Genomic DNA, 27,837 nt, shown 5'->3' with positions numbered 1-27,837 from the left:
ACACAATTAAAGAGAGATTCCAAAGTACGTTGCACCAACATATTGAAGTTGAATCCAAACCTCCGACTACGACGTAGTTAACCGACAGAGGGTCGTGTTTGCTTCCTGTTCCACTCAAGTCTTTGACGCAAATCCTCATGGATATAAGGCTGACTTCCTACACCGACACCAAAGAGCACAAGGTGAAGTAACAATAGAATAATAATCGTAGAAGTAGATTGGATAATTTGGTTTTATCAACTGATTTTATAAGATATATTGGCCACCGTAAAGAGTTTGTAGCCTGACGTTTCGATCGTTAGCCCTTTATATGAGAAAAATAGAAATAGACTGTTTATTTACCTCAACCCAGGCTGATATGATGTTATTGTTCGGTGAGACGAGACTTTTCATGCTGACTTGAGGGTTGTACAGATGATGCACGGACACAAGGACAACAGGTGAAGCATAAAAGGTTGTGTTAAACTGCACTTGCTATAAAAATAAAAAGAGATAAAACATTGATATGTGAAACAATACGCATAATACTAGCTCTGTTTTGCAAACCAACCCATTCAATAATTTTTCTGCCTTAAAATAGCTCCTCATGAATAGTTAACAGTAAGCTAGACTAAATTACACTCACTTGACAGAAACCATAATTGTCCTCAGCTGTTGGCAGGTTGCTGTGTGGAAAATCTTCTTCTCCTGACAGCGTAAAATTAGATTCAGAGCCATTGCCAACAAATGCAAACCAGTCCTGCAATAAAGTAATGCAAAGCAAGACCTGTCGTCAGACGACGACAAGGCTATTGGACAAAAAAAAACAGAAAACAGAAAAGTTGGCTTACAGGCCCACCCATGAAAATACAGTAGAGATATCTCTTACCACAATAGTGTCTTGATGTTTTCCATCGAAGGGCAGGAACTCCCGGATGCACACCTCGAAACTTTTAGAATTTACATTTTCCAACCAAACATACATAGCGTCATTCGGCTTTGTGTCACGTGTGTACCTAGCTGACGCAAACACAGATGGTCTTCCAGGAAAACTCTGCAATGTTGTTAAATATATGAATTTATATCTGTGGAGTCAATTTAACTCAGCTTTAATAAAAATCATACGGCTTGACATTGCATAATGGCTTTAAGATGAAGATATGTATCGAATAGTTGAGAGGGAGAAGCTTGAAGTCTCTCCCAATTCCTCTCTTTTTTTACCTTGCAGAGTTTGGACTTTGCAACTCACCGACAAGATTTCTGAATATTGAATTGCCTGTCTGAATGACCGCAAAAATCTGTCCGACATGAAGTGGACAGGCTTCACTCCGCAAGTTGTTCTAAAGTCTTTTTTATTGGGGTAGAACATACTCCGAGGATTTGACCTCAAACTTTGGTTTTGCTTTTCTTCTAACCTGTGGGAAGGTAACTTTTTCACACTTAGTTTCCGTTGTCCATATTCCACTAAACGAAACACTACCACGCGTCATTTGTGGATAATCTTGGAAAGCCAACCAGTTGATGATTCCTGTACCATTTGATCCAATACCTGACTCACGTGCACACACATCAAAGTCACGTGTAGTGACGGACTGAACCCACATAGCCGAGGGTGAATGGACACGTGAAAACTTCTCACCATGGCTCACCGTCACATAGATGTTAACCTGTAATTTTGAAGCCAGGACGCACAAGGGATTATGCTAACATAATAGGAATAATCTGTACACGCATTTCAAGCAAAACAACTTAATATTTTCAAACGATCGACGCATCTTGCCGTTCCATAGCCCATTAATGCTACTTATTGTTTGATCAGGTCGGAAAATACTTAGTTGAAGGATTTAACCTTTCCTTCTCGCAGAACTGTTTAGTTTCTGTTTGACTGCATATTGGATTAATAGTTGCTAATACCTATCACGTGACAGAGTTGCTTGTCTATTGCTTACAAGGAATGATGAATATTATTTCTTAGGTGCTAATTTCTGGAACTTGTAAGAGGTGTCTGGACTTTTCAATTTCCGGGGCTTCATTGTGAATTGTGCCTAATTTGTCTTTTGATCCCCCTTCCTAATTCGTGGTATTTGAAGTTGGAGATATGAAGGTGGAGAACATAGATAAAACAAGAAACGTATTTCACGTGGGGAGAGGTGCAAAATAAAATCGAGTCGATCCAAAGATCGATTAAAAATGAATTTGATCGAATGGAAAGACATCTCAGGCATTTTTTTCAGTGTTGTTCGACCGTAGACCTTCCATTACCGCCTGGTGATGTTGGATGGTGCCACGAAATGCTCCGGATCCTGAACTAGTACTTACCGTCCCCGATCCACTGAATGTTTTGGGAAATACAACGTTTGTGCAACGAGGCAGTCGACAGTGTTGAGAGGGTGAACAAGCACTGCTACAGCTCCAACCCTGCAGAGTCTGAGAAATGTTAAGCCTGCCAGTTTGGAGGGAGATACCTACAAGTAAGGAAAGGCATCTTTATTAAAAGGATCATTTAGCGTACAGCAGAGATAAAAGGGAAATATTTTTCTTATATTTGGCATTGCAACTTGGCATAAAAGTTCAGATAAAACAAACAACGCATCTAAAAGCTACTGATGTGACGAACATGTTAAAATGCACCTTCAGCACAGAACTATTTGAACGCAGACCAATTTCCAATTAAATGATGTAATTAATTGGGGTTAGTTCTGGCTTTGCACTCTCGCGTCACTTTGTCAAACGGTCAGATTCAAAACTGAAATCAATCTTGATTTGGTCCCTCTTGTTTTCCCCACTTTTCAAGCAGTAACTGTTTTTACTTTGAGTTATCACTGACCAATGTTAATGTCAACCTTCGTTTTGCGTGACCACTGCAGTCAGTTTGCCTTTGGTTTTCAGATACTATTCAAGTAGAGCCGAAATCGTTTTTATGTACCACACTTATGTGACTAGTTTCCTTAATAAGGAGAGAAACAATTTTCTAGAGTAAGCTTATCCAGCATATAGTGCAGGTAAATTCCAGTTCTAGATGACAACTAGAATTTGTAGTCAGATTTGTTAATTGTTTCAGTTTAACGTTTTGACCTTATCAGGTGAACTAGGACGGATTTCTTTTACAAGGTGATATTCTTCATGCAGCGCAAGTGTGGAATTTATCATTCTGGTTACTCTATTACTAGAGCATGTTTGTTTCTATAAATACTCGGTGATTTTGCTCTTTTTTCCATGAATGGATCAGAGGAAAACCAGTGAGGAAGATTTGGTGACAAAGTCAAGGCAGTCCAGCTCTGAAGTTTTGCAGACCCAACGGTAACCATCCAGAAAACACTGCGATACTAGCATGTAAACAGAACTTTTTATAACGTGCGTATCCATGCGAAGGTGGTAACTTTTTCTCGAGGAAGATACGACTGAAGAGCTTTCATTTTCCGTATTAAGCGTGTATTTTGGTGTTTCGCAAGACTTCAGTCAGACAGAAACCAAAAAGTCAAACATGACATTCTTCACGACTTGACGGATCAGAAAATTCAACTTCTTCGTGCGAGCTAATACCTGCCACGTGACTGGCATTTCTTTTTGTTTAAGCTTAAGGCAGAGGTGACGAAATCACTTGACATTCCTTTTATTGATTATTATTTCTATGCTTCCTTGAGAAGATAACCAAATTTTTCCATTTCTGATAGGATCTACTGTCTGATAGCCTTTCGCTGTAAAGCCTGCTTAATTCGCAAGTGTCTTTGAATTAAGTTCAAACATTTATTTCAAAAGAAAAAAAAGTTTTTAAAACGAAAAAGACATTTCGGTGGTAATTACCAAAAAAATTGTGAAGTAACTGTAATTGCGAAGCTATGTAACATCAAAATCTCCTACCCAAGAGAAAAATGTCTATTTTGATATAACGGTAACAACTGCATGTAATAAAATTTTTCGGTATTAGACAATTTCTTTTTTTTAATTTGAACAAAAAGATTGCTATGAATGTTAAAACTTGCACTTTCCCTAATTCACGGATAGGGATCCTGCCTGAAACAACAATTAAAGCAGTACGGCCTCAGTCAAAGGAAAATTGAAACTTAGGGAAGGTTTGACGAACAGAAATGGTGATCATAAAAGATTGTATAGGAAACATTTTTTTTCTCTCTCGAATTACTCTAATATATTCATTTATGGGTCCTATAGAAATAGAGAGCAACAACACTATGAAAGATGAAATTATTTTCATCAGAAATGACATCACCTTGATGGCTTTTATCATTAACAATGAATTTTGAGGAGTCGACACCTAAAGTTGAGGTCGAATGGATTTTTGCTTTACTACATCTGTTTTCCCTCCAAAATATATTTCAAGAAACTAGGCTATATTACAGTGAGATAGGCTGTGATATCTGTCTTAACAGCCCTAAAAGAGGACTGAAGAGGAAAGTGATAACTTAAACTCAGACTTATCACATTTGAAGCCCTAGTTTTTTGGAGAATACCATGAATTTCTGTGTCATAATCTTTAGTTCAATCTTAGTTTCGTCCATATGCAGTTTTGTTCTTTTTCTACTTGATCGTGATGGGATGACTTATACACGAAGTCTTACCTTTCACAGCTAATAATAAGCTTCCAAAGACGAGAACAGTCAGCATCAACATCGATGGACAAGTCATCCTCAAAGACTTACTTTACATGCACCGAATGATTGTGATCTGTATCTGTGAAGTGTGATTTATAATTCAGTACTGAAATCAGTGTTGGTTTTGGCCAAAATAGCTTCCTACTTAAGCAAAGTATCATGTGTATGAAAAGAAAACAACACCATATCACCGACGCAAATTGTTCATCTCTAAGAGTTTGATTCTGACCTAGAGGGCAATAACATCACATAGCGGCATGATACACATTTCCAAATGATTCACAGGGTAATGAAATTTGTAGATTACTCAGCCTTACTTATTTAGTTGGAAAAACCTCTGTAAAGTATTTCAGACTCTGAAGCGAGATCCCCTCTGTAAAAGTTGTTGCAAACTGTGATTTGATTTGTTTGCTTCCGTGAGAAGACGGGCAAAGTTTTGTAATATTTTTGAGGATTATTCTACGGCCACCTGCAAAGGAATACTAATATTTCAAGGCTCTTTTTTTAAGTCCAAATTCATTGCTCAAAGTAACAGAGAAAAATAAACTTAAAAACGGATTAATAAGGCGGGTTAAGACTTGTTGGCAAGACCAAGGGTTCCATCACGATATCATAACAGACTAGTTATACTAAGAAAAAAAAAACAGTTATCTGTCAGAGAGATCCCTCATACCAAATATATACGCATGCGTAAAACATCGTTTGATAACAGTGCAACTTTTGAACCATTTAATGAATGCGTTTGTCACGGGATAACGATTCTCGAAAAGGGGGCGTGTCTGAATTTGACCGCGGATCTCTCTGAAGGGTAAAGCATAACTGCACTTAACAGTTGAACTATTGTCTCTGTTTTTCGTCGAATTTACTTCCCCTTCGTGTGCAAGTATCATATGTATCAGTGAGAAATGGGGTAAAAAAGATAAAAGAGGGATTAATTCAATAACTGTAGCTTTTACGTTTTTTTTTTGTCTACGTTGCAATAAGCCGTTTCAAAAGAGCTCCCAACTAAAAATCTGTTGCTGGCCAAAATTCAAATAAACACGTCAACTGGAAATTATGAAAGGTTAATGTTCGATCAAACTTACACGACGGGTTGCTTTTGATTATGGTTTGGCAATGGTCAGTTTAAAATTGCAATTTTTAATGTGCGTGTTTAGGCCATGCAGATAATTAAGAGCGGAGCGGATTAACATGTATTCCAAATTTTTCCTATTCAAAAGACATTAACGGCTTACGTTTTCCAAAATCCATAAGCCATGAATGGTTTTTTTAATCTTGGCCATCATTGTTTTTCTTCTGGCTCGATTTTGGTTGATAACTGGCTTCTCATTGTGTTTGATGTTGACCCAGAGGGCAACTAACAAAGATAGCTTACACATAACTGCATGATTCTTAGGATAGTAAGATTTGTTTAGGATTTGTTATTGTTTTTTCACAGGTAAGAAACAGTCCAGCCTGCCACAGTACTAAAGGATTTCGACCAGGAAAACTCAGTAAGGGACGTTTCCACTTGATGTTATTCTTTTAGCTATTAAACCAACTTGGAAATTAACCCTCTGACCCCTAAAGTGATTAACATCTAATTTCTCAAAAGTCAAAACTTTAATTGCAGGAAAGATATTTTCTCTCCTTTTCTTGACCGTAACACTAGAGGAAAATTCTACAAGAGAACTCTCTGATTTGATCCCAGGGTCTGCCCTCTCTACAACAAGGCAGCAATGGTCCAGCCCACCCAAGAGTGCACTAAGTCCCCCTCCCCCTCCACCCTAATCTCAAATTTGCATGGCTTACAGTTTTAAGAGACATCGCGTGAGAGTTTTCCTCTTGAAGGAGTGTATCCTCTAATGTTCATGAAATCCTCAAGTTTTCGTTTGTTCTCCGTGAAAATGTATGTTTAAGAAAATGGCGACAGCAAAACAATGATGAGATATTACAGAAAATGCATTCCGTATCAAATAAATTATTTATTTCAAGATTAAAATGTTGGTGCAAAGACGCAGATTTTTGCCTACCAAGTGTTAGATACCGTGCGCCAGAAATCCAAATATAAATCCAATAGCTTGAAAAAGTAAGTTAATCAAAAGCATCAGAATGTGAATTGTAGACTACCTTTGAAATTGGCGGACAGATTGAAGGAGCCTCAAATCCTCACTCTCACTCATTCTGTAATGCAACAAATATATTACTATTATTTGCTAGTCATATTAGCAAAGCGGCTTAATCAATTCCTCGTCGGTGGAATAAGAGATCACTTTTCACAGTTTAAGTAGTTAAAGCTAAGCCTTAGGGAATTTTTCACTGAAATACTGTACATCATGACTTTACAATTTGCCACATTCACTTGTTATTTAATTTTGGTTGCAAATCACCAGCTAGTTCCTGATGGACCCCTATCCAGTCAAGGACCCTTCCCAAGTCATTCATTTTGAATTACGGAGTCAAACTGCTTTCAAATTATGTGATTCTTCATCATTGCTTTTCTTACCAAGACACTAATTAAAACAGATTATTTTCCTTTCCATATTTCAGTAAAATACTTCAACTTCATCACGTTGAAAATAGAAACTTCCGGTTGAGAACGACTGGGTGAAGCCGCCAGAGTTGAAAGCAATGAATGATGGAATGTAGGTCCATCCAGGACTTGAATAGGACTTTTTGCTAATTGAAGCATAGCTGGAGATGTGAAGATCATGTCCATTACCAAATAAGGGGCCACTGTAGTAACAACTGAATGTATGGACATGACGTAATGCCTATTCACTCCTCTTTGTGTTAGTTTCACTGGTATCCAGCCTGGCTTGTTAACCAATGAGACCAAAAAGGCCTTTGACTGCTTTGAACTGTACTGGTATACACAACTCTGTGCTTGTTTGTGGAATCAACTTCCAATGGGGCTTTTCAGGGCCAGCACAAACAAATACTGTGAATAAATTTAATGCTTAAAAATCCCAACTAACCGGAGTCAGACCAGTTGGCTATTACAATCGCTCTCACGAAGGGCTAACGTTCGAAACGTCAGCTTTTTTACCCTTTACGGTGGCTAATTTACGTTTTCAACCCAGTTGTTAACACTAAATTACCTGCTATTACAAAGCAGGGCTAGGAAGTTGAACTCGGGTTAAACGAGAACAAATCTAGTGAGCAACATGGTGAAATTCTTACCTTTTCTAGCTCGTAAGTATTTGTCCGCATAGAGCTTTTGTTTCGAAATGTTTCTTTGTCATTTTTGCCTTGCGTCGATTATTTTAAACTCTGGTCATCAAATGTCCTCCTCTATTTTTATTTCAAGTTATGATTTCTGAATACAGTTGCGCCTAACAATCCGTTTTTCAGTTTGGGAAAAAATCGTTGACCTGGTCTGCTCTCATCAGAGTATGTATTGATCAAAAGGCGATTTATTTGGTATTTATTGCGTGCTGTCTTTCTCAAAAGTATTAAATTGTGAGAAAACAACCGCGCCTATCGTGCTCTTCAAACTTCTCGCGCACTTCATATCCCCAAACACGCGCGTTGGCTTATAAACCAGTTATTAAACTTTATTTCATTTGTAACAACGGTTAGATGAATAACTTCCTAAAAGTTGCGCTCGGCGGAATCTTCAATTGCTGATATTTGACCCAGAACGGAGCTTTTTAGTTGGGTAGGTCGAAATAGGACATTTCGCGTTTCTAACGTTTTAACAACTTTCAAAAGAACGAATATATCGCATAACTTCACTTCAAGAGAAAGAGAGTAAACATAATTGATCTAAACTCACACAGGTATTTTGTGGTCTATTGTCTCCGTTTTCTAACTTCTTCTGGGCAGAAATAAAATGCATCGGTGCCACGCTTACTGTAGTCTCTTTTGCAGCCGAAGTTTGGCCTCGTCACAAAACGCCCTCTGTTCCCCGTTGGAGAGAGAGCTATTACGTGACGAGACCATAGAACGGTTGCGAAAGAGACTACGTTCCTCTAACAGAAAGAAAATTAAAATCATTCGTCTACAGTTAGTCACCTCAAAAAATATGATTCCACGTAATTTTACTGCGAAAAGCAGACTGAAACTGTTGTATGTCCAATAGGCCCTTGCCAAAGATATATTGCGACCTCGTGTGAGGGGAGATACATTGTGGAAGAGAAATCGATAATATTTCAAAGAGGGCTCCCTGACTGGTTGTTTTCTGTCTGGACTTTGCCCTCTGTTTGTGAAATACGTGGTACAATGCAGGTTGTTAACAAGGAATTAACATGCGATTGGGTTAATTTCAAGGAAGCTAAAAGCGAATTTTGCTCGTAGAAAAAGTCAAAACGTGGGAGAATGCGTGGAAAATTCACTATCAGCAGCATAGAATTTCATGTGAATTTTTTTTCAGTGGTGTTGGATAATGCGGTTTGGTGGAAAAGGTTGTGGTTATTCATCGTGGTGAATAACAATAAAAAGGTGAGTTTTTCGTTTGTCTCACGATGTAGTCACGTGTGATGTAGATCGCGACGTTTCGACTGCATACTGCTAGTCTTCTTCAGGCCATGAGGTCGACTGGTCATGTGCGATCTTATAAAGCATGATGCTCTGCTGTGATTGGTTGTTTTTCAACAGCTCTGATTGGTGCATTTCGATCCTTGCTGTTCACTCAGTGATTTGCTCCCTCGGCGGTCGGCTGTCGCACGGCTCTCCTGTTGTTGTATTTTTTGACCGTGGGCATCTATGCTTCTGGAATTTCTATTCCACTATCCCTGTTGATGTTGTTAGGGTGAAGTCTTATATGAAATGCATGTTGTTTACAAGGAAATGCCATGTGGTGGAGCGAAGTCTAATGTGGCAAAATGGAATTTGATTAGTAGAATACAATTCAAGCACGTGAAAAAAATTGCCTTATCTTCATGTCGTGCAGTGATTGGGTATATTCAAATTGGACTTTGGACGTTGTTTTCATAGTACGCGATGGAATGTAAGTTGTTTGGCGTGTGTGTTGTGAGAAAAGGAGCAGGAAAAACACATTTTAAATTAAAAATTATATACAATAAGAATAAAGGCGAACCTTTTACATCCCGATAATTCTCGATTGAAATTGCAATTGGTTGTCCATACAATATTTTCATGGTCCTTTGCTCCAAGTTAAAAATATTTGCACGATGCTTGACAACATCTCTAACAGTGACTGTAAAGCAGGACTCGCTTTGAAAATGAGGCCATAGGTAATTCGGAAATGACCTATTGCAAGGAATTCCGATTGAAATTGCAATTGGTTGTCCATACAATATTTTCATGGTCCTTTGCTCCAAGTTAAAAATATTTGCACGATGCTTGAAAACATCTCTAACAGTGACTGTAAAGCAGAGAGAGAAGTTGAAGAGATCATTAGGTGTGAATCAATGAAAGTGAAAGTTGAAATCCCCACGATTGGGAGGCCTGTGCACGACCTGCTATCAGACTTCTACTGGTTTGGGTAGGCTCGATCTCCGCCGCTCTCTCCTGTCCGGTCCACGCCCTTTCCCAAGAAGAGAGAGGGGTTCCGGGGAGGAGCGCGGGCACGTATTCTCAAACAGCGGCTGGTAATTGAGCCTTTCGTTTAGGTTCCTCGCAACTTCGAGGGCACTGATCTTCGAATTTCCTTCCTTATTCAAACAGCTTTGTTTTAATAACGACTTCTCAAACCTTCCAAAAACTTAAAACAATTTCATTTTTCCTCAGGAGAATTGAAACAACGGAAAAATCATTAAAAGATGTTGAAAATGTCGTGGAAATGACTTTTGTCTACTGGAATTGAGTTGACGATAATATTTTGCGATACCATAAAAGCTAATAATAATGTCTTTGGCGATCAGTCGATCAGTCTTGAACTGATGTCACATTAATAAAAGTCTGATTACTAAATTGCATTTATGACAAACACACAAACGACATTGGCAGCCTGATGGTAAACAAATATGTTATCGGTGCTGCGCGTGTTAATGAATCCTGTGGGCACGCGTACGTAAGTGTGTCATGTGACTGTCCATTGTTTCAGGGAGTCTGGGATGGAAAAGAGATAACCATCTTAATTTCCACTGATGTATGTCAAAATTTTGATAAGGGCTTTTTGAACTCTTTTATTGCTTCTATAACTTTTCATGCAGCTCTAAATCTACATTAAGTCACAAGCCTTTAAAGTGACGCGGAGTTTACAAGGGAAATATGGCAATTATAAGTCATTTTAATTTCTGAATTCACTTTTTTGAGTTTTTAAATCATGAGCGTTTTTTAATTGATACTATTACGCTTGATTCGACATGTTCGTTTCAAGTAGTTTCATAGAACACTTCAACTTCATTAGGTTGAAAATAGTAACTTCCTGCCAGAAATGATTTGGTGAAGGAGCTGCCATAACTGTGGCCAGATGGTGGACTGTAGGTGTTTCCAAGGTATGAGTAGGAATTTGTGTTGGATGAGGCGTAGTTCTTAACGCTGAGATCGCGTCCTCCACCAAATTCGGGTCCATACATAGAACAACCGTATATGGATTTGCCATTAGAACTATATTGTCCTGTTTGAGACAGTTTCACCGGTCCCCAGCCAGGCTTGTTTACCAATGAGAATAAAAAGGCGTTTGCATCGTACTTCCACAAACAGCTAGAAACTAAATATTAAGTACATAATTCAGAATATAATGCAACTGTCAATCCTTTACAAGAGAGCAAACTAATCACCGCTTCACATATGTGTTTAAAAATATTCAGTGTCTCATGAAATCTAGGCATTTTTATTCCATCTTCAAGCACAGGATATCACATGATAGGCTGAATCATTTACCGCACTGGTTTAGTGTTAGTAATGCGTTTACACGATTAATCGCTGCGGTGTTTATTACATTTTAGCGCTTCTTCAGCGGCGTATATTCATGGGCGGCGTTTATTCGAGGGCGGTGCGCGTTTATTTCAACTCATGTTTCTTAACTCATTGACATCGATCATGGTAAAGCATTCGTAAATAGTATTTAAAAGGAAAAATTTTCCGCAACCGATAGTCTGAAAAGATAGAGAATCGGCCCAGAAGTAGAATATCGAATTTCTCCCTGTTTAACTCAAAGAAGCCTAGGGGAAAACTAATCCCTGAAATGACATTTGAAGCTTCGGTTTTTTTTAATTTCTTCAAATTCAGAAATATCTTAATTCGCCTAGCCCGGTTGAATTTGGTGCAGGTTTCAACAACCTGTCCAAAGGAACAAAACCCTGTTTAAACATATCCTTCACTTCTTCCGCAGATTGCTCGCGTCGAGCTTTAGTAACTGGTGAATCAAATCATTTATCCAGCGCCAACTCGTTTTTAACACTTATGTAGAAAAAGATGCTCCTTGAAAACCTGAACTTAAAAAGCAGTCGCAAGTAAGGGCATGACTAGTTTATACTGCTTAGGAGCCGCAGCTATTCCTGATCAAGTATGCCGTAGATCCCTTTGCATTGCTTTGTTTAGTTTTGATTGTTTGTTTGTCTGTTTGTTTTTTCAAATTAGAAACCAGTTGTACTCTCAGAGTTTAATTTGTAGGTTCTACTTCAGCGGGGAGAAAACCAAATTTCATCAATCATGCACTTACTCCATGATATGCTGGTGTATCCACCACAGATGTATTTTCCCACGCGGATAATGGTCACTGTGGGCCCTTTGTTGTCACATAATGAGTGGAAGGTGGTACTGGCCCAACCATCCACTGATGCTCGCCAACAGCGCTTCCAGTAAGAGGACTGGCTTTGCACAACAGGGTTTAACCAATTGCTCAGGGTTCCAAGGTAATATTCATCATTTGCCAATATTACTGAATAACCCAGGCCTTAATAAAGAAATAAATAATACTCCACCCTTGAAAACCTATTTATTCATCACCATAACATTTTCATATGTTAATGTATAAAAAATACGTGGAACATTGACACAACAACAACACACAACTGAACCATAGAAAATTGCATGGTAACGCAGAGCATAAACAAGGCTCATGAGACAGGAAACTTGTCCACTTCTGCGATGTTGAAAGCGTTGTGTTAATCAATAAATCGGGAATAGTATGTTGAACTCGATTGTCACGTACGGAATACACTTTTCATGGACGAGGAAAAAACATGAAAAACCAGTCTTCCAAAATTATTTTTTGAGATTGATAAAAGGCTCAGAAGTGTTTTTCACAGTTGGAAAAGAAAGACAGTTTATGGTTAAAATCTCGAGTTACGAACGCCCAACTTTAACTTCGCTACTTTACCGATAACTTGTTTAGTTAACCTAAGATATGTTGGGCATAAAGGGCCATAACAATGTATTTGAAGTTGTTTTTCAGCACATCTCACCTGCATAGATGTAATAACAATCAAATCCATCTCCAAAGTATCCAGCTTTACACTTGCACGTGTACGAGCCACGTTCATTTGTACACGTGGCCATTTTGTGACAGTAATTCAGATCATTTTGGCATTCATCTAAGTCTAGTATTGGAATAAAATGAAGTAGTTAACCCTCTTTCAGCACGGACAAAACAGAAAAGGTCAAGTTACCCCTCGCGCACTTAATTTCCCATCACTGACGAAGCGTATGCGTATTTCCGTACATATTGGTATTCGTGCCTCTCATTCCCCCTGAGTAAGTTATGAAGTTTCCCTGCACGATAGAGCGGTGGTACCCAGAGTCTTTCCCAAAAACTGAAACACAATGGTGGTCCACTCTGAGTATCACACGGACCTCTCGATACGTAGTCCAGCGCGCTAAATATTACACAGCAACATCTGACCGTACAACTGCACCCCGGAAGAAGAGGGTCAAATCTGAGCCTCACAACAGAATCATTGTGTTGTGTTGTTCACATGATTAAGCAATATACTCAGCTTTCTCAGTGCCTCTCCTTATCAAGGAGGACTAATGGTTTTTAGTGAACTATCCTGAAAGGAAACATGGTAAAATGCTGGTACTTACCTGTGATAGACTGACATCTTATACGGAGGAGTGGAATGTTCCAAGTTGCGTCACGTCTCCAAAATCAGAATAAGCCTTGACGGAACTGGATCATTACACAAGTAGCACGAAACCAGCCATTTTAAAACATTAATTAAGTTTTGCTCACGAAAAATGATATCGTAAAAGCTTAATTTAATATATTTGACTTACCTTTCTTACAAGTAAACCGATGACAATCACTACACTGCACGTCGTTCCACTCGTAATTGTATTTGACACCAAGAGCGTGCACACAATCTTCTTCTTTGAAATTATTTGGCTGATTCTTGGCCCAGGCTGTAAAGTTTCCATGTCCACGATCCACCCAAGTGAAGTCACCCTCTGTTGATCTGTCATTTAAACCCAGCCAGGACTTCTCTCCATTATGGCGATGTTGTATGTAAACATTTTCTTCATTGTTGTTGACATCAATAAGGACTGAGTTTTCTTGTCTACATTTCGTTACTGCTGTGGTCCAAGTTACACAAGTATCACTCGTGAAGTAACAGAAGCCATCGAAGTAGCTCCATTCGGGATCGCAGATGTCTGGAAATGAATGTGTTATTTAAACTTAAAATAATTCATATATTTGCAAGTTTGCTGAACGATTTTTGCACCTTCTCTTTCTAAATATTGTTGAAATCTAACCCCAAAGTTTGGTTGAATTATTCGGCATTATTACTGACCTGTAAGAACCGCATAACCCACTGACACAGGATCATATCTAGTAACGTACAATTCCTTGACACAAACTCTGAATCCAGACTCATTCATATTCTGTAAACAATCAAAATTTCTTAATTTAATTCGTCTCTCCATATTCTAGATGTCTTCGTATTAGAAGAGGGGAAAAACAAGAGTATAATATCGATCTCGTTCGAGATATAGTCTTACACTACATCATAGGTGAGGAAATTGGAAACGTGACATTTGATAATCAGTCATCTACTTTTAAATTTTGTAGTCATCCAAGAAGTAAGCATTTTACCTCAATCCATATAGAAATACCGTTATGAACCGGTGCCGAGTTTCCACTTGCTGTTGTGTTGTGATTCGCTGATATCTGGACGGATGGTGTCGCATTGTAACTTCGTGTAAAGTGCACGAACTATCAATGGGATAAAAGAGGTACTGGTGGGAATCCTGGAGTATTTGTTATCCAAAAGTCCATTTTCACTTATAAGATCATTTCACACTTACCTCGCAGTAAGCATTGTTGTCTTCATCTTTTGGTGGATTCGTGGTTGAAAAGTTTACAGAGCCGTGTTCAGTGAAGAGCGGCTTATGCAACTCAGCAAACGCCAACCAGTTCTGGGAAGAAGCAGTGTACAAAACAAAAGACTTACTTCTAGTAAGTACAGTGTCGTATTGTGATGAGTTACATTTCTTTCCACATATAAAAGAACCTTGAAATTCAACACTATAAACAATTTACAAAGTATATTAATAACCTCCTATCCGTTGTCCATCACTGTGAAATTTTATGCGGATGACACTGCTTTTCTATAGTGGTAGTTTTATCGAAGAAATCGAGTCTTACCAGTTAGCTGATCTAAGCAACATCATAAGCTGGCTAGGTAATAACTATCTGTTTCTTAACTAATTTACTCTGTAAAACGAAAGTAATGCTTGTGGGAATACATCAAAGGCTCTCGGGAGTAACTTGTTGTAATGTTTCAGCGTTCTACAAAACCTTTAGAAGGGTCTACCAGTTTAAGTATGTCGGAATCATGCTCGATCCAGGCCTCTCTTGGAGTAATCACATCGATCATATTGTCTCCAAAATATCTGCTTAGCTGGGCATGCTGTCGAAAGCCAGCAAAATCATTCCTCGAGAGGCCTGTATCACACCAGGAGCCCATTAAAGTAGACTATTCAACTCCCATTCTGAGCTGATGTCACGGCATTTTCACAGTTTATTTTTAGACTATCTTTTCGCGGGAACTAGGCTTCTCGAACTCACGTAGGTAATACGATCCATGAAACGCGAAGAAAAATAAAAAGGTGGCCTTATGCGGGCACGTCTTCATATCAAAACTTCGCAAATTCCGTCTTTCTTTTGCTGTATTCCAGTATTCCAATCCCTCCTTTCCTTACCTTACATATCTCACTGTCCTTTGTAAAATTTTCACACTTTTAACTTGCGAAGTTGGGGGGAAAATTAGCAGGAGAGCAGAGCATCGTTGCATTTTATTGTAATGTAACCGTTATCTGTCTTCTTATTCTGGCCCCTTTAAAGAAAATCTCATGAAAAGAGTTTCAAATTCAAGACCATGAAGAGGCGCAATCCATGCGATCATGGAGAACGTAGAAACAAGAAATTGCGTGAGTAAACTATGTGCGAGTCGTCTTCATCTCAAGAATCTTCATCCACACCGTGACACAAGAGACATTTTGCGACGCAGGATTGAACAGAAGCAGGTGCAAAAAAATGAAGAGCTTGTTCTTAGATCGCAAGATAATCCTACTCTTTCAAATTGGGTTTCGATCGTGTCAAATCTTGGTTATTTTTGGGAAGTGCGGTCGATAATGGAGAATGCTTTATTGCCGCATTCGGCAGAATTCACAGTGCCTATTGTTGCTTTGATAATTGAACAATCATAAGTCAAGTTTATCTTCAATAATACTTTCCTCGGAACTGCTGCTTCCCGAAGTATTTTCAAAATCTTCGCACGAATCTGCACTCGAACTATCGCGAGAATCCCTACATCTCTTCCATTTTTCTGTCAATATATTAACGAGTAAAGTTAGAAATTAACTAGGCGCTAATCTTTATTGGTCAATGAGCTCTCGTGGGGAGTCCTAATTCACGGTAAATTCAAACTAGATATAGAATTGTCAGTGAAAACGCCGTGACAAAAACACAGGGCAGTTGAACGCTCCAAGTAATGGCTCCTGATCACACTCTATGACTCCATGATACTTTGAACGTTCGACTACTGCTGTGTAATCTCGCATGGCTGTGGGAAAATAAATTGGGACTACCTGGACAAATTGTAACTGTGAGCAGTTCCTATCATCGAAGGGTGTAGAGTAGAAAATACAGCAATACTTTTAGCTGGCCTTCCTTAGAAAATCGCAGGAAATTTAAAAATTTGCTCATGCGTAAGAGTAGCTCGGGGCGCAGCCGAGAGCAACTCTAGCTTTTTGAGTGCTCTCCAAACTTCCCAAGTGCATTCATAACTCGATATACGCACAGCTAAAAGCATGAGCAAATTCTTTTATAACAGAGCGACAACAAGGATCTGCGAGAAGAAGCCTTTTATTGCGATATTGTGCAGAATTCCCTAGGTTGAACAAATTTAAAAACTACAATAAAAACGGAAATTTTACTTTAAATGTTGTTAATGACCAATTTGTGACTCTTTTTGTTCCCAGTGAATGTCTTTCGGCCAAAATTTGCCACAGCTGGTCTTCCGACAAATTTGAAATACGTGCAACTTGCGAGTTTTTTTGGGCTTTATTTTTGTTGCTTGTTGGATCAGGACCTAAATTTAAAAGGTCAATGCCTATAGAAAAATTTGGCAGTTCTTCGCTGGTTTCTTCCATATTTCTAAGACTGCACTGCAGCTTAACAGGATGGAAACTCTGAAGAACAAATGCTCACGTCATCTTATTTACGCACGGGCGTGCGTAAATAACGATTTTGTTCATAGCGGCTCAATAGGACTTATATATGGCAAGCACGCGCGCTATGTTACAAATCAAATTTGCTTACAAGTGTTTAAATGCCTACACGGTCTCGCACCCGCCTATCTGTTGAATAAATTTAGTTTTTTCCCACTAATATTATGCCTACAATGCCAGATATAGAGACCTGTTGCAATTACCCCAGGCAAAAACATCTAAATTTCAAGGTTCCTTACGCTACAAGGTGCAAAGGAATGGAATACTCTGACGTACTCTGACTAGTAAGCTACGAAACATTTCTTCGCTGTATAATTTTAAGAAACTTCTCAAACCTAGTTTTTTTAATTGATGTAATGTACATTGTAATGTAACGTATTTTGTATATCTTAAGTGTAAATTGTAATTTGTGTTGTGGGCTCCTTTTTTATTATATTTCTAGATGTATTTTGTTTTACCAAGTATGTCCTAAGCAGGCCCCATTCAAACCAGCTCAAAGTTCTAGGAACTAAGCCAGCCTGCATAAATATCGTTAATGAATAAATAAATAAATAAAATAAATAAATGAATAGATAAAAATTTTTTTATTGTCGAAAAAGGGAAAACCTTTGGAATAATCCTGATCAACCTTAACAAATGCTGAAATCAAATTATTTTACTGAATCAAGCTTATGCCTTGAAGGGACTGAAGCAAAATGTTCCTAATCTCAGATCTTTAGCGATCTTATATCACAGTTGTAGTATTTGGACAAAACATATCACATACCACGCTAACATCTTGATGCTTGCCATCAAAGTTTTGCAATTCCCGTAAGCAAGCCTTGAACGAGTTCTTGGTTACATTTTCTGTCCAAATCAACGCAGCGTCATGTTCCTTCCCACTTCTTTGGTGATTGGACGTCACAAGAACAACTGGTAGATCCTTAAATTTGTCCTAAACACATGAAAGTAAATCATTCCATCACACATCTTGCTACATTTTCGCAGTTTTTTTACTGAGGGGTGTAAATGGAGGCTTGAGGTGGATAAATAACTGAAATCAGAGTTGAATTTATTGCTGTCTGTTTTAACCTCTTGCTTACGCTTTTTTATATATACAACTACAGTAGACTCTCGCCCTGCAGACACCTCGCTATTACGGACACACCGCCATTGGGGACAAGAGCTAGTTCCCCAACGAAACGCATAAAGAAATGAATGCAATAAACTCTCGTTATTACGGAAATGCAGAAACTTTCATGCTCCCTCAGCGTGACATTTCCTGCTGGCAGCCGGATCTTCTTTCGGCTCGTGTGGCCATGTTAAAAGCTTTATTTTTGTGTAGTTACACATTGTTTCATATGTCTAGAGAAAGACGATTTGTTTTTCTATTGTACCCAGCTATTACGGAATTTCGCTATTACGGACATTAAATATTCCCCCCTTCCCAGGGTGTACGCAATGACTAGAGTCGACTGTATCATTTTCATATTATCATTTTTGTCACTGGCTTTATTTCGTTATGTAAACGAGATGGAACCTGCTTTACAAAGAAGCAATAAGGATACCAACAACTATTTGAACGTTAACCTACTTTTGGAAACGTCACATCTGCACAATTCGTTCCTGACCACCATTTTGTCATCTTCACTCTTCCCGTCGTTCCCTCCGTTGGTGCTCCTTGGTACGCCATCCAATCAACAGTGGCGAAAGGATTGAAGTTGTTTCCATTTCTCCCAGATTGCATTGCGCATACTGTAAAATTTTGTGTGTTGATTCTTTCGGTCCAGGATGTGATAGCATGGTGCACTGTGACGGAGTCATTCAAGTTCATGTGATTAAGGGTGATCTGTACTTGAACCTCTTTGTTCGGATAGAAGCGGTACGGTGGGAATACCACTGTCTGGCAACTTGAGTCTGACCAATCGGGAACTCGAAGAAGCTTGACACGACCATGAACGACTGGAAAGCCTACAGTGATTTAAAAAGCTGAAGTTCTATGCCCTCAGTTACCATTTTTTCTGTTATATCTCAAGTTTCTGAGGGGTTCCAAGTGTACAGTTGGAAATTTGAACTTGTTTGTGTTTATTGTTGGAGGTAAATGAATAAAAGGGGTAAGTTTCTGGGTAAGAAAGTGTGGTGCTGCGTCGGTGGGAGAGTATTAAAAGGTAATTTACAAGTATCAACTGAGTTTGTAACGTAAATTGGCCACCGTTAAGAGTTTCAAAGCTGTCATTTCGAGCGTTAGCCCTTCGTCAGGGCGATTGACGAAGGACTAACGCTCGAAACGTCAGCTTTGAAACTCAACGGTGGCCAATTTACGCTATCAACTCAGTTGATAATACCAAATTACCTTGTTAGAGGTAAACAAAGCTCATTCTCATAGAAATATGGTATTACCCTCACAGCTGCCAGGATGATGCATGGTATTATTGTCCACTCCCTTGCAGAAGCTCAATTTGTACAGGCATTCATTGTCATATGCTGTTCCATTTGCTGTGCAGACAGGATCTTGATACGACGGGCAGTTGTCATTACATTCACAGCGAGCTTCATGGGCACTGTAGGTTTTGCAGACTCCGAATGAAGGGCAGAACACGTCTTGACAGGGATTGAGGTCTATGGATGTGAAGCAAAATGGTAGTTACCACACAAGGAAAGAAATATTCTAAAGTTACTCTCCAGAATGGTTGCACAGACACATTCAAGTTGAATCCAAACCTCCAATTAGGACGTAGCTAACCGACAGAGGATCGTGCTTGCTTCCTGTTCCAATCAAGTCTTTGACGCAAATCCTCATGGATGTAAGGCTAACTTCCTACACAGAGACCAGAGAGCATAAGGTGAAACAACAGTAGAATAACAGTCATAGAAATAGACTGGTTTGGTTTTATCAACTGAGTTGATGAGTAACTTGGCCACCGTAAAGAGTTTGTGAGCTGACGTTTCGATCGTTAGCCCTTAGTAAGAGCGAAATAGGAACAGATTCTTTATTTACCTCAACCCAGGCTGATATGATGTTATTTTTTGGTGAGACGAGGCTTTTCATGCTGACTTGAGGGTTGTGCTGATGATGCACAGACACAAGGACAACAGGTAAAGCATAAAAGGTTGTGTTAAACTGCACTTTCTATAAAAATAAAAAGAGATAAAACTTGATATGTGAAACAATATGTATGATACTAGCTCTGTTTTGCAAAGGAACCCTCTAAATTTTTTTTGCCTTAATATAGCTGCTCATAGTTTACAGTAAACTAAAATAAATTAAACTCACTTGACAGAAACCATAATTGTCTTCAGCTGTTGGCGGGTTACTGTTTGGAAAATCTGCTTCTCCTGACATCGTAAAATTAAATTCAGAGCCATTGCCAACAAATGCGAACCAGTCCTGCAATAAATGAATGCAAAACAAGACGCCATAAGACGACGACAAGGTTATGGGACAAAAATAAAAACCAGAAAACAGAAAAGTTGGCTTACACGTCCATCTATGAAAATACAGTAGAGATATCTCTTACCACAGTGGTGTCTTGATGTTTTCCATCGAAGGGCAGGAACTCCCGGATGCACACCTCGAACCTTCTGGAGTTTACATTTTCCAACCAAACATACATAGCATCATTCGGCTTTGTGCCACGTGTGTACCTAGCTGACACAAACACGGATGGTCTCCCAGGAAAATTCTGCAACGTTGTGTAATATATGAATTTATACCTGTGGAGTTAATTTACCTCAGCTCTAATAAAAATCATGCCGCTTGACAACGCATAATAGCTTCAAGTTGCAGCTATGTATCGGACAGTTGAGAGGAAAAAGATTGAAATCTCTCCCATTTCTATTCCTTTTTTACCTTGCAGGGTTTGGACTTTGCAACCCACCACCAAGATTTCTGAATATTGTGTTGCCTGTCTGAATGAGCAAGGAAATCTGTACGACATAAAGTGGGCAGGCTTCACTCAGCAAGTTGATCAAAAGTCTCTCTCATTGGGGCAGAACATGCTCAGAGGGTTTGACCTCAAACTTTGGTTTTGCTTTTCTTCTAACCTGTGAGAAGGTAACTTTGTCACACTTAGTTTCCGTTGTCCATATTCCACTAAAAGAAACACTACCACGCGTCATTTGTGGATGATCTTGGAAAGCCAACCAGTTGATGATTCCTGTACCATTTGATCCAATACCTGACTCACGTGCACACACATCAAAGTCACGTGTAGTGACAGACTGAACCCAGATAGCTGAAGGTGAATGGACACGTGAAAACGTCTCGCCATGGCTCACCGTCACATAAATGTTAACCTGTAATTTTGAAGCCAGTACGCACAGGGGATTAACATAATAGGCATTTCAAGCGAAAGAACTTTATATTTTCAAGTGATTGATGCATCTTGTGTTCCATAGTCTATTAATGCTACTTATTGTTTGATCAGGTTGGAAAATACTCTGTTGTAGGATTTACCCTTTCCTTCGCGTAGAATTGTCTTTGATTTCTTCACAGAGTTGCCTTGTTTAATGCTTTGAAGAAAGATGAATATTATTTCTTAGGTGCTAATCTCTGGAACTTGCGAGAGGTGTCTGACCTTTTAAGTTTCCAGGGCTTCATTGTGTATTGCATCTAATTTGTCTTTTGATCCCCTTCCTAATTCCTAGTATTTGAAGTTACAATGCCAAATGAAGAGCCTTAATTACCACGGAATATCTTAAGTCAAAACACAAGCTGCAACTATTTGGATACAATGAATAATATCCAGGAAAAAGTGATCACAGCTGGCGCTGTGGAAGCCGCGTAAGAAGACATGGAGCTGGAGAACATATATCAAACAAGAAACGCATTTCACGTGGGGAGAAGTACAAAATAAAATCGACTCGATCCAGAGATCGATCAAAAATGAAATCGATCGAATGGAAAGACACCAATATTTTCTTAGTGCTGCTCGACTGGAAACCTTTCATTGCCGCCTGGTGATGTTGGATGGTGCCACAAAATGCTCCAGAACCTGAACTAGCACTTACCGTCCCTGATCCACTGAATGTTTTGGGAAATACAACGTTTGTGCAACGAGGCAGTCGACAGTGTTGAGAGGGTGAACAAGCATTCTGAGTCTGAGAGATGTTAAGCCTGCCAGTTTGGAGGTTGATGCCTACAAGTCAGGAGAAGCATCTTTATTAACAGGATCATTCAGCGTACAGCGGAGATGAAAGGAAAATATTTTACTCATATTGGGCATTGTAACTTGACCTAGAGGCTCAGATAGAACAAACAACGCATTTAAAAGCTATTGATGTGTCGAACATGTAAAAATGCGCCTCCAGCACAGAACTCGTTGAACGTAGAGTAATTTCCAATTAAATGATGTAATTAATCGGGGCTAGTTCTGATTTTGCATAACTTCACTCTTGCGTCACCTTATCAAACGATCAGATGCAAAACTGAAATCAGTCTCGATTTGGTCCCTCTCGTTTTCCCCGCTTTTCAAGCAGTCACTGGCTAATGATAATGTCAACCTTCATTCTGCATAGCCACTGCAGTCGATTTGCTTTTGGTTTTTTCGAACACTTCAAAAATATATCCAAGTAGGGCCGAAATCGTTTTCTTGTACCACGCTTACGTGATTAGGTTCCTTAATAAGGAGAGAAATATTTTCCCAGAGCAAGCTCATCCAGCAGATAATGCAGGTAAATTCCTCTTGTAGATGACTAGACTTTGAAGTCAGATTGTTTTAGTTTAACATTTTTAACCTTATCAGGTGAATTAGGATGGATATCTTTTACAAGCTGATATTCTTTACGATCAGATGCAAAACTGAAATCAATCTGGATTTGGTCCCTCTTGCTTTCCCCGCTTTCCAAGCAGTCACTTTTTAAATTTGAGTTATCATTGGCTAATGATAATGTCGGTCGTCGTTCTGCGTGCAGTCAACTTGCTTTTGGTTTTTCGACACATCCCGAAAATATTCAAGCAGAGCCGAAATCGTTTTCTTGTACCACACTTACGTGATTAGGTTCCTCGATAAAGAGAGATATATTTTCTCAGAGTAATCTTATCCAACAGATAACGCAGGTAAAAATCACTTATAGATGACAACTAGACTTTGCAGTCAGGTGTCTTAATTGTTTCAGTTTAACATTTTGACCTTATCGGGTGAACTAGGACGGATTTCTTTTACAAGCTGATATTCTTCATGCAGCGCAAGCGTGGAATTAATCATTCAGGTTCTTCTACTACTAGAGCATGTTTGTTTTCTACAAATACTCGGTGATTTTGCTCTTTTTTCCATGAATGGATTAGAGGAAAACCAGTGAGGAAGATTTGGTGACAAAGTCAAGGCATTCCAGCTCTGAAGTTTTGCAGACATAACGGTAACCATCCAGAAAAAAACTGCGATATTAGCATGTGAACAGAACTTTTATAACTTGCGTATCCATACGAAGGTGGTAACTTTTCCTCGAGGAAGATACGACTGAAGAGCTGTCATTTTCCGTATTAAGCGTGTATTTTGGTGTTTCGCGAGACTTCAGTCAGACAGAAACCAAAAAGTCAAACATGACATTATTCACGACTTGACGGATCAGAAAATTCAACTTCTTCGTGAGAGCTAATACCTGCCACGTGACTGACATTTCTTTTTGTTTAAGCTTAAGGCAGAGGTGACGAAATCACTTGACATTCCTTTTATTAATTGTTATTTTTATGCTTCCTTGAGAAGATAACCAAATTTTTCCATTTCTGATAGGATCTACTGTCTGATAGCCTTTCGCTATAAAGCCTGCTTAATTCTCAAGCGTCTTTGAATTAAGTTCAAACATTTATTTCAAAAGAAAAAAAAGTTTTTAAAACGAAAAAGACATTTCGGTGGTAGTTATCAAAAAAATTGTGAAGTAACTTTTATTGCGAAGCTATGTCACATCAAAATCTCCTACCCAAGAGAAAAATGTCTTTTTTGATATAACGGTAACAACTGCATGTAATAAAATTTTTCGGTGTTAGACAATTTCTTTTTTTTAATTTAAACAAAAAGATTGCTATGAATGTTAAAACTTGCGCTTTCCCTAATTCACGGATAGGGATCCTGCCCGAAACAACGATTAAAGCAGTTCGGCCTCAGTCAAAGGAAAATTGAAACTTAGGGAAGGTTTGACGAACAGAAATGGTGATCATAAAAGACTGTATAGGGAACATTTTTTTCTCTCTCGAATTGCTCTAATATATTCATTTATGGGTCCTATAGAAACAGAGAGCAATAACACTATGAAAGATGAAATTATTTTCATCAGAATGACATCATTTTGGTGGTTTTTATCATAAACAACGAATTTTGAGGAGTCTACACCTAAAGTAGAGGTCGAATGGATTTTTGCTTTACTACATCTATTTTCCCTCCAAAATATATTTCAAGAAACTAGGCTATATATTACAGTGAGATCTGTCTTCACAACCCTAAAAAAGAACTGAAGAGGAAAGTGATAACTTACACCAGACTTGTTACATCTGAAGCCGTAGTTTTTGGAAGAATACCATGAATTTCTTTGTCATAATGTTCAGTTCAATCTTAATTTCGTCCATGTACAGTTGTTCTTTTTCTACTTGATCGTGATGAGATGACTTATACACGAAGTCTTACCTTTCACAGTTAATAATAAACTTCCAAAGATGAGAACAGTCAGCATCAACATCGTTGAACAAGTCATCCTCAAAGATTTACTTTCCACCGAATGACTGTGATCTGTATCGTTAAAGTGTGATCTATAATTCATTACTGAAATCAGTGTTGCTTTTGGCCAAAATAGTCCCCTACTTAAGCAAAGTATCATGTGTATGAAAAGAAAACAATATCATATCACCGACGCAAATTGTCCATCTCTAAGTGTTTGATTCTGACCCATAGGGCAATAACATCACGTAGCAGCATGATACACATTTTCAAATGATTCGCAGGGTAATGAAATTTGTAGATTACTCAGCCCTTTGTCTTTTTGTTATTTAGTTGGAAAAACCTCTGTAAAGTATTTCAGACTCTGAAGTGAGATCCCCTCTGTAATAGTTGTTACAAAACTGTGATTTGATTTGTTTGCTTCCGTGAGAAGACGGGCAAAGTTTTGTAATATTTTTGAGGATTATTCTACAGCCACCTACAAAGGAATACTAATATTTCAAGGCTCTTTCTTAAGTCCAAATTCATCGCTCAAAATAACAGAGGAAAATATACTTAAAAATGGATTAATAAGGCAGGTTAAGACTTGTTGGTAAGACTAAGGGTTCTATCACAATATTATAACAGGCTAATTATACCAAGAACAAAAAACAGTTATCTGTCATAGAGATCCCTTATACCAAATATATATGCATGCGCAAAACGTCGTTTAATAACAGTGCAAGTCTTGAACCATTTAATGAATGCGTTTGTCACAAGATGCTGAATCTCGAAAAGGGGGCGTGTCTGAATTTGACCGCAGATCTCTCTAAGGGTTATAGCATAACTGCACTTAACAGTTGAATTATTGTTTCTGTTTTTCGTCGAATTTGCTTCCCCTTCGTGTACAAGTATCAAATTTATTGATGAGAAATGGGGTAAAGAGGATAAAAGAGGGATTAATTCAATAACTGTGGCTTTCACGTTCTTTTTTTTTTACTTTTCAATAAGCCGTTTCAAAAGAGCTCCCAGCTGAAAATCTGTTGCTGGCCAAAATTCAAATAAACACGTTAACTGGAAATTATGAGAGGTTAATGTTCGATCAAACTTACACGACGGGTTGCTTTTGATTATGGTTTGGCAATGGTCAGTTTAAAATTGCAATTTTTAATGTGCGTGTTTAGGCCATGCAGATAATTAATAGTGGAGCGGATTATCATGCATTCCAAATTCCAATTCGAAAAACATTAACGGCTTACGTTTTCCAAAATCCATAAGCCATGAATGCTTTTTAAATCTTGGTCACCATTGTTTTTCTTCTGGCTCGATTTTGCTTAATAACTGGCTTCTCATTGTGTTTGATGTTGACCCAGAGGGCAACTAACAAAGATAGCTTGCACATAACTGCATGATTCTTAGGATGGTAAGATTTGTTTAGGATTTGTTAATGTTTTTTCACAGGTAAGAAACAGTCTAGCCTGCCACAGTACTAAAGGACCAGGAAAAATCAGTAAGGTACGTTTCCAGTTAAAGTTATTTTTTAGCCATTAAATCAACTTGAAAATTTACCCTCTGACCCCTAAAGTGATTAACATCTAATTTCTCAAAAGTCAAAACTTTTATTGCGGGCAAGATATTTTCTCTCCTTTTCTTGACCGTAACACTAGAGGAAAAGTCCACACGAGAACTCTCTGATTTGATCCCAGAGTCTGCTCTCTTTACAACAAGGCAGCAATGGTCCAGCCTACCCAAGATTACACTAAGTCTCCCTCCACCCAGCCTAAAATTGGGATGGCTTATGTTTTTGAGAGACATCGTTTGAGAGTTTTCCTCTTGAAGGAGCGTAGCCTCTAATTTTCGTGAAATCCTCAAGTTGTCGTTTGTTCTCCGTGAAAATGTATGTTTGAGAAAATCGCAGGCAGTTAAAATAATAATGAGATATTATACAAAATGCATTCCCTGTCAGATAAATTATTTCTTTCAAGATTAAAGTGTTGTTCGAAGACGCAGATTTTCGCCCAGCCACGTGTTAGTCTACTGTCTTTGATAACGTGCACCACAAATTTAAATATAATTCTAATAGCTTGAAAAGGTAAGTTAATCAAAAGTATCAGAATGTGGATAGTAGACTACCTTTGAAATTGGCTGACAAATTGAAGGAGCCTCAAATCCTCACTCTAGATCATCATGTAATGCAACAAATATATTTCTATTATTTGCTAGTCACACAAGCAAAGCAGCCTGATCAACTCCCCGTCGGTGGAATGAGAGATAACTTTTTTACAGTTTAAGTAGTTAAGGCTACACCTTAAGGCCTTTTTGGCTGAAATACTACACGTTCTGACTTAGCAATTTGCCACATTCACTTGTTATTTTTGGTTGTAAATCACCTGCTGGTTTCTAGTGGGCCCCTATCTAATCAAGGACCCTTCCCATATAATTCGGAATCAGTAAGGTAATTACGGAATCAAACTGTCTGGAGTTCATTCTTCATAATTACTTCTCTAATTTATCAAGACACCAATTAAGACAGATTATTTTCCTTTAGATATTTTTGTAGAATACTTCAACTTCAACAGGTTGAAAATAGAAAGTTCCTGCCGAGAAAGACTGGGTGAAGCTTCCAGGGCTGAGAGCAATGAATGATGGGATGTAGGTCCATCCAGCACTTGAGTAGGTGTTTTTGCTGGTTGAAGCATAGCTGTGAAGATCATGTCCAGTACCAAATGAGGGGCCACTGTGGTAACAACTGGATTTATGGACTTGTTATAATGCCTATCCATGTACTCCTATTTTGGTTAGTTTCATTGGTCTTCAGCCTGACTTGTTAACCAATGAGAACAAAAAGGCCTTTGTAATGCACTTGTATACACAATTCTGGACTCGTTTGTGGACTAACATTAATTGACCAATCTTCCCATGGGGCTTTTTTAGTGCCAATACAAACAAACACTGTGAATAAATATGATGATTAAAAATCCCAACTGGCCAGAGTCAGGCCAGTTGGCTATTCACAAAGTAGAGCTAAGGAGCTTTCGTTTGTAAATATTTGTTCGAATAAAGCTTTTGTCTCGAAA

The 27,837-nt window shown here is 38.5% G+C and overlaps 2 protein-coding genes and 1 long non-coding RNA gene across 3 annotated transcripts in view; 1 reads left to right on the top strand and 2 right to left on the bottom strand.

Annotated features, from left to right (window-relative positions):
- The window catches only part of LOC149053843 (uncharacterized), a 10,971-nt gene extending 6,173 nt beyond the window's left edge, over positions 1-4,798 (bottom strand). Inside the window, exons 1-7 of the mRNA XM_089196372.1 lie at positions 4,557-4,798; positions 2,299-2,444; positions 1,395-1,646; positions 869-1,033; positions 626-739; positions 343-474; positions 61-157 (exon numbers count right to left, since the gene is read on the bottom strand). Of these exons, the coding sequence (XP_089052498.1) occupies positions 61-157; positions 343-474; positions 626-739; positions 869-1,033; positions 1,395-1,646; positions 2,299-2,444; positions 4,557-4,623 (973 nt within the window). The 5' untranslated portion in view covers positions 4,624-4,798. The remainder of the gene's footprint in view (positions 1-60; positions 158-342; positions 475-625; positions 740-868; positions 1,034-1,394; positions 1,647-2,298; positions 2,445-4,556) is intronic.
- LOC149053841 (uncharacterized) lies at positions 2,386-27,837 on the top strand. The gene is made up of 3 exons (XR_016183695.1): positions 2,386-2,450; positions 26,222-26,275; positions 27,321-27,837. It is a non-coding gene; the product is annotated as an uncharacterized LOC149053841 (long non-coding RNA).
- On the bottom strand, positions 10,641-24,942 carry LOC149053842 (uncharacterized). The gene is made up of 17 exons (XM_089196354.1): positions 24,752-24,942; positions 22,143-22,270; positions 21,177-21,428; positions 20,651-20,815; positions 20,407-20,520; positions 20,131-20,262; positions 19,854-19,950; positions 19,533-19,751; positions 18,727-19,103; positions 17,920-18,087; positions 14,727-14,837; positions 14,515-14,634; positions 14,213-14,303; positions 13,698-14,072; positions 12,887-13,021; positions 12,142-12,375; positions 10,641-11,187 (listed from the first exon to the last, which is right to left on the bottom strand). Exons 1-17 carry the CDS (start codon positions 24,939-24,941, stop codon positions 10,850-10,852), a joined length of 3,246 nt encoding a protein of 1,081 aa, XP_089052480.1. The 5' UTR covers position 24,942; the 3' UTR covers positions 10,641-10,849.

The sequence above is a fragment of the Pocillopora damicornis genome, chromosome 1 (assembly GCF_964200805.1).
Source record: "Pocillopora damicornis chromosome 1, jaPocDami1.2, whole genome shotgun sequence".
Lineage (NCBI taxonomy): Eukaryota > Metazoa > Cnidaria > Anthozoa > Scleractinia > Pocilloporidae > Pocillopora > Pocillopora damicornis.
Note: the sequence above shows the minus strand (reverse complement) of the source record. Positions and strands in the feature narration are given on the sequence as shown.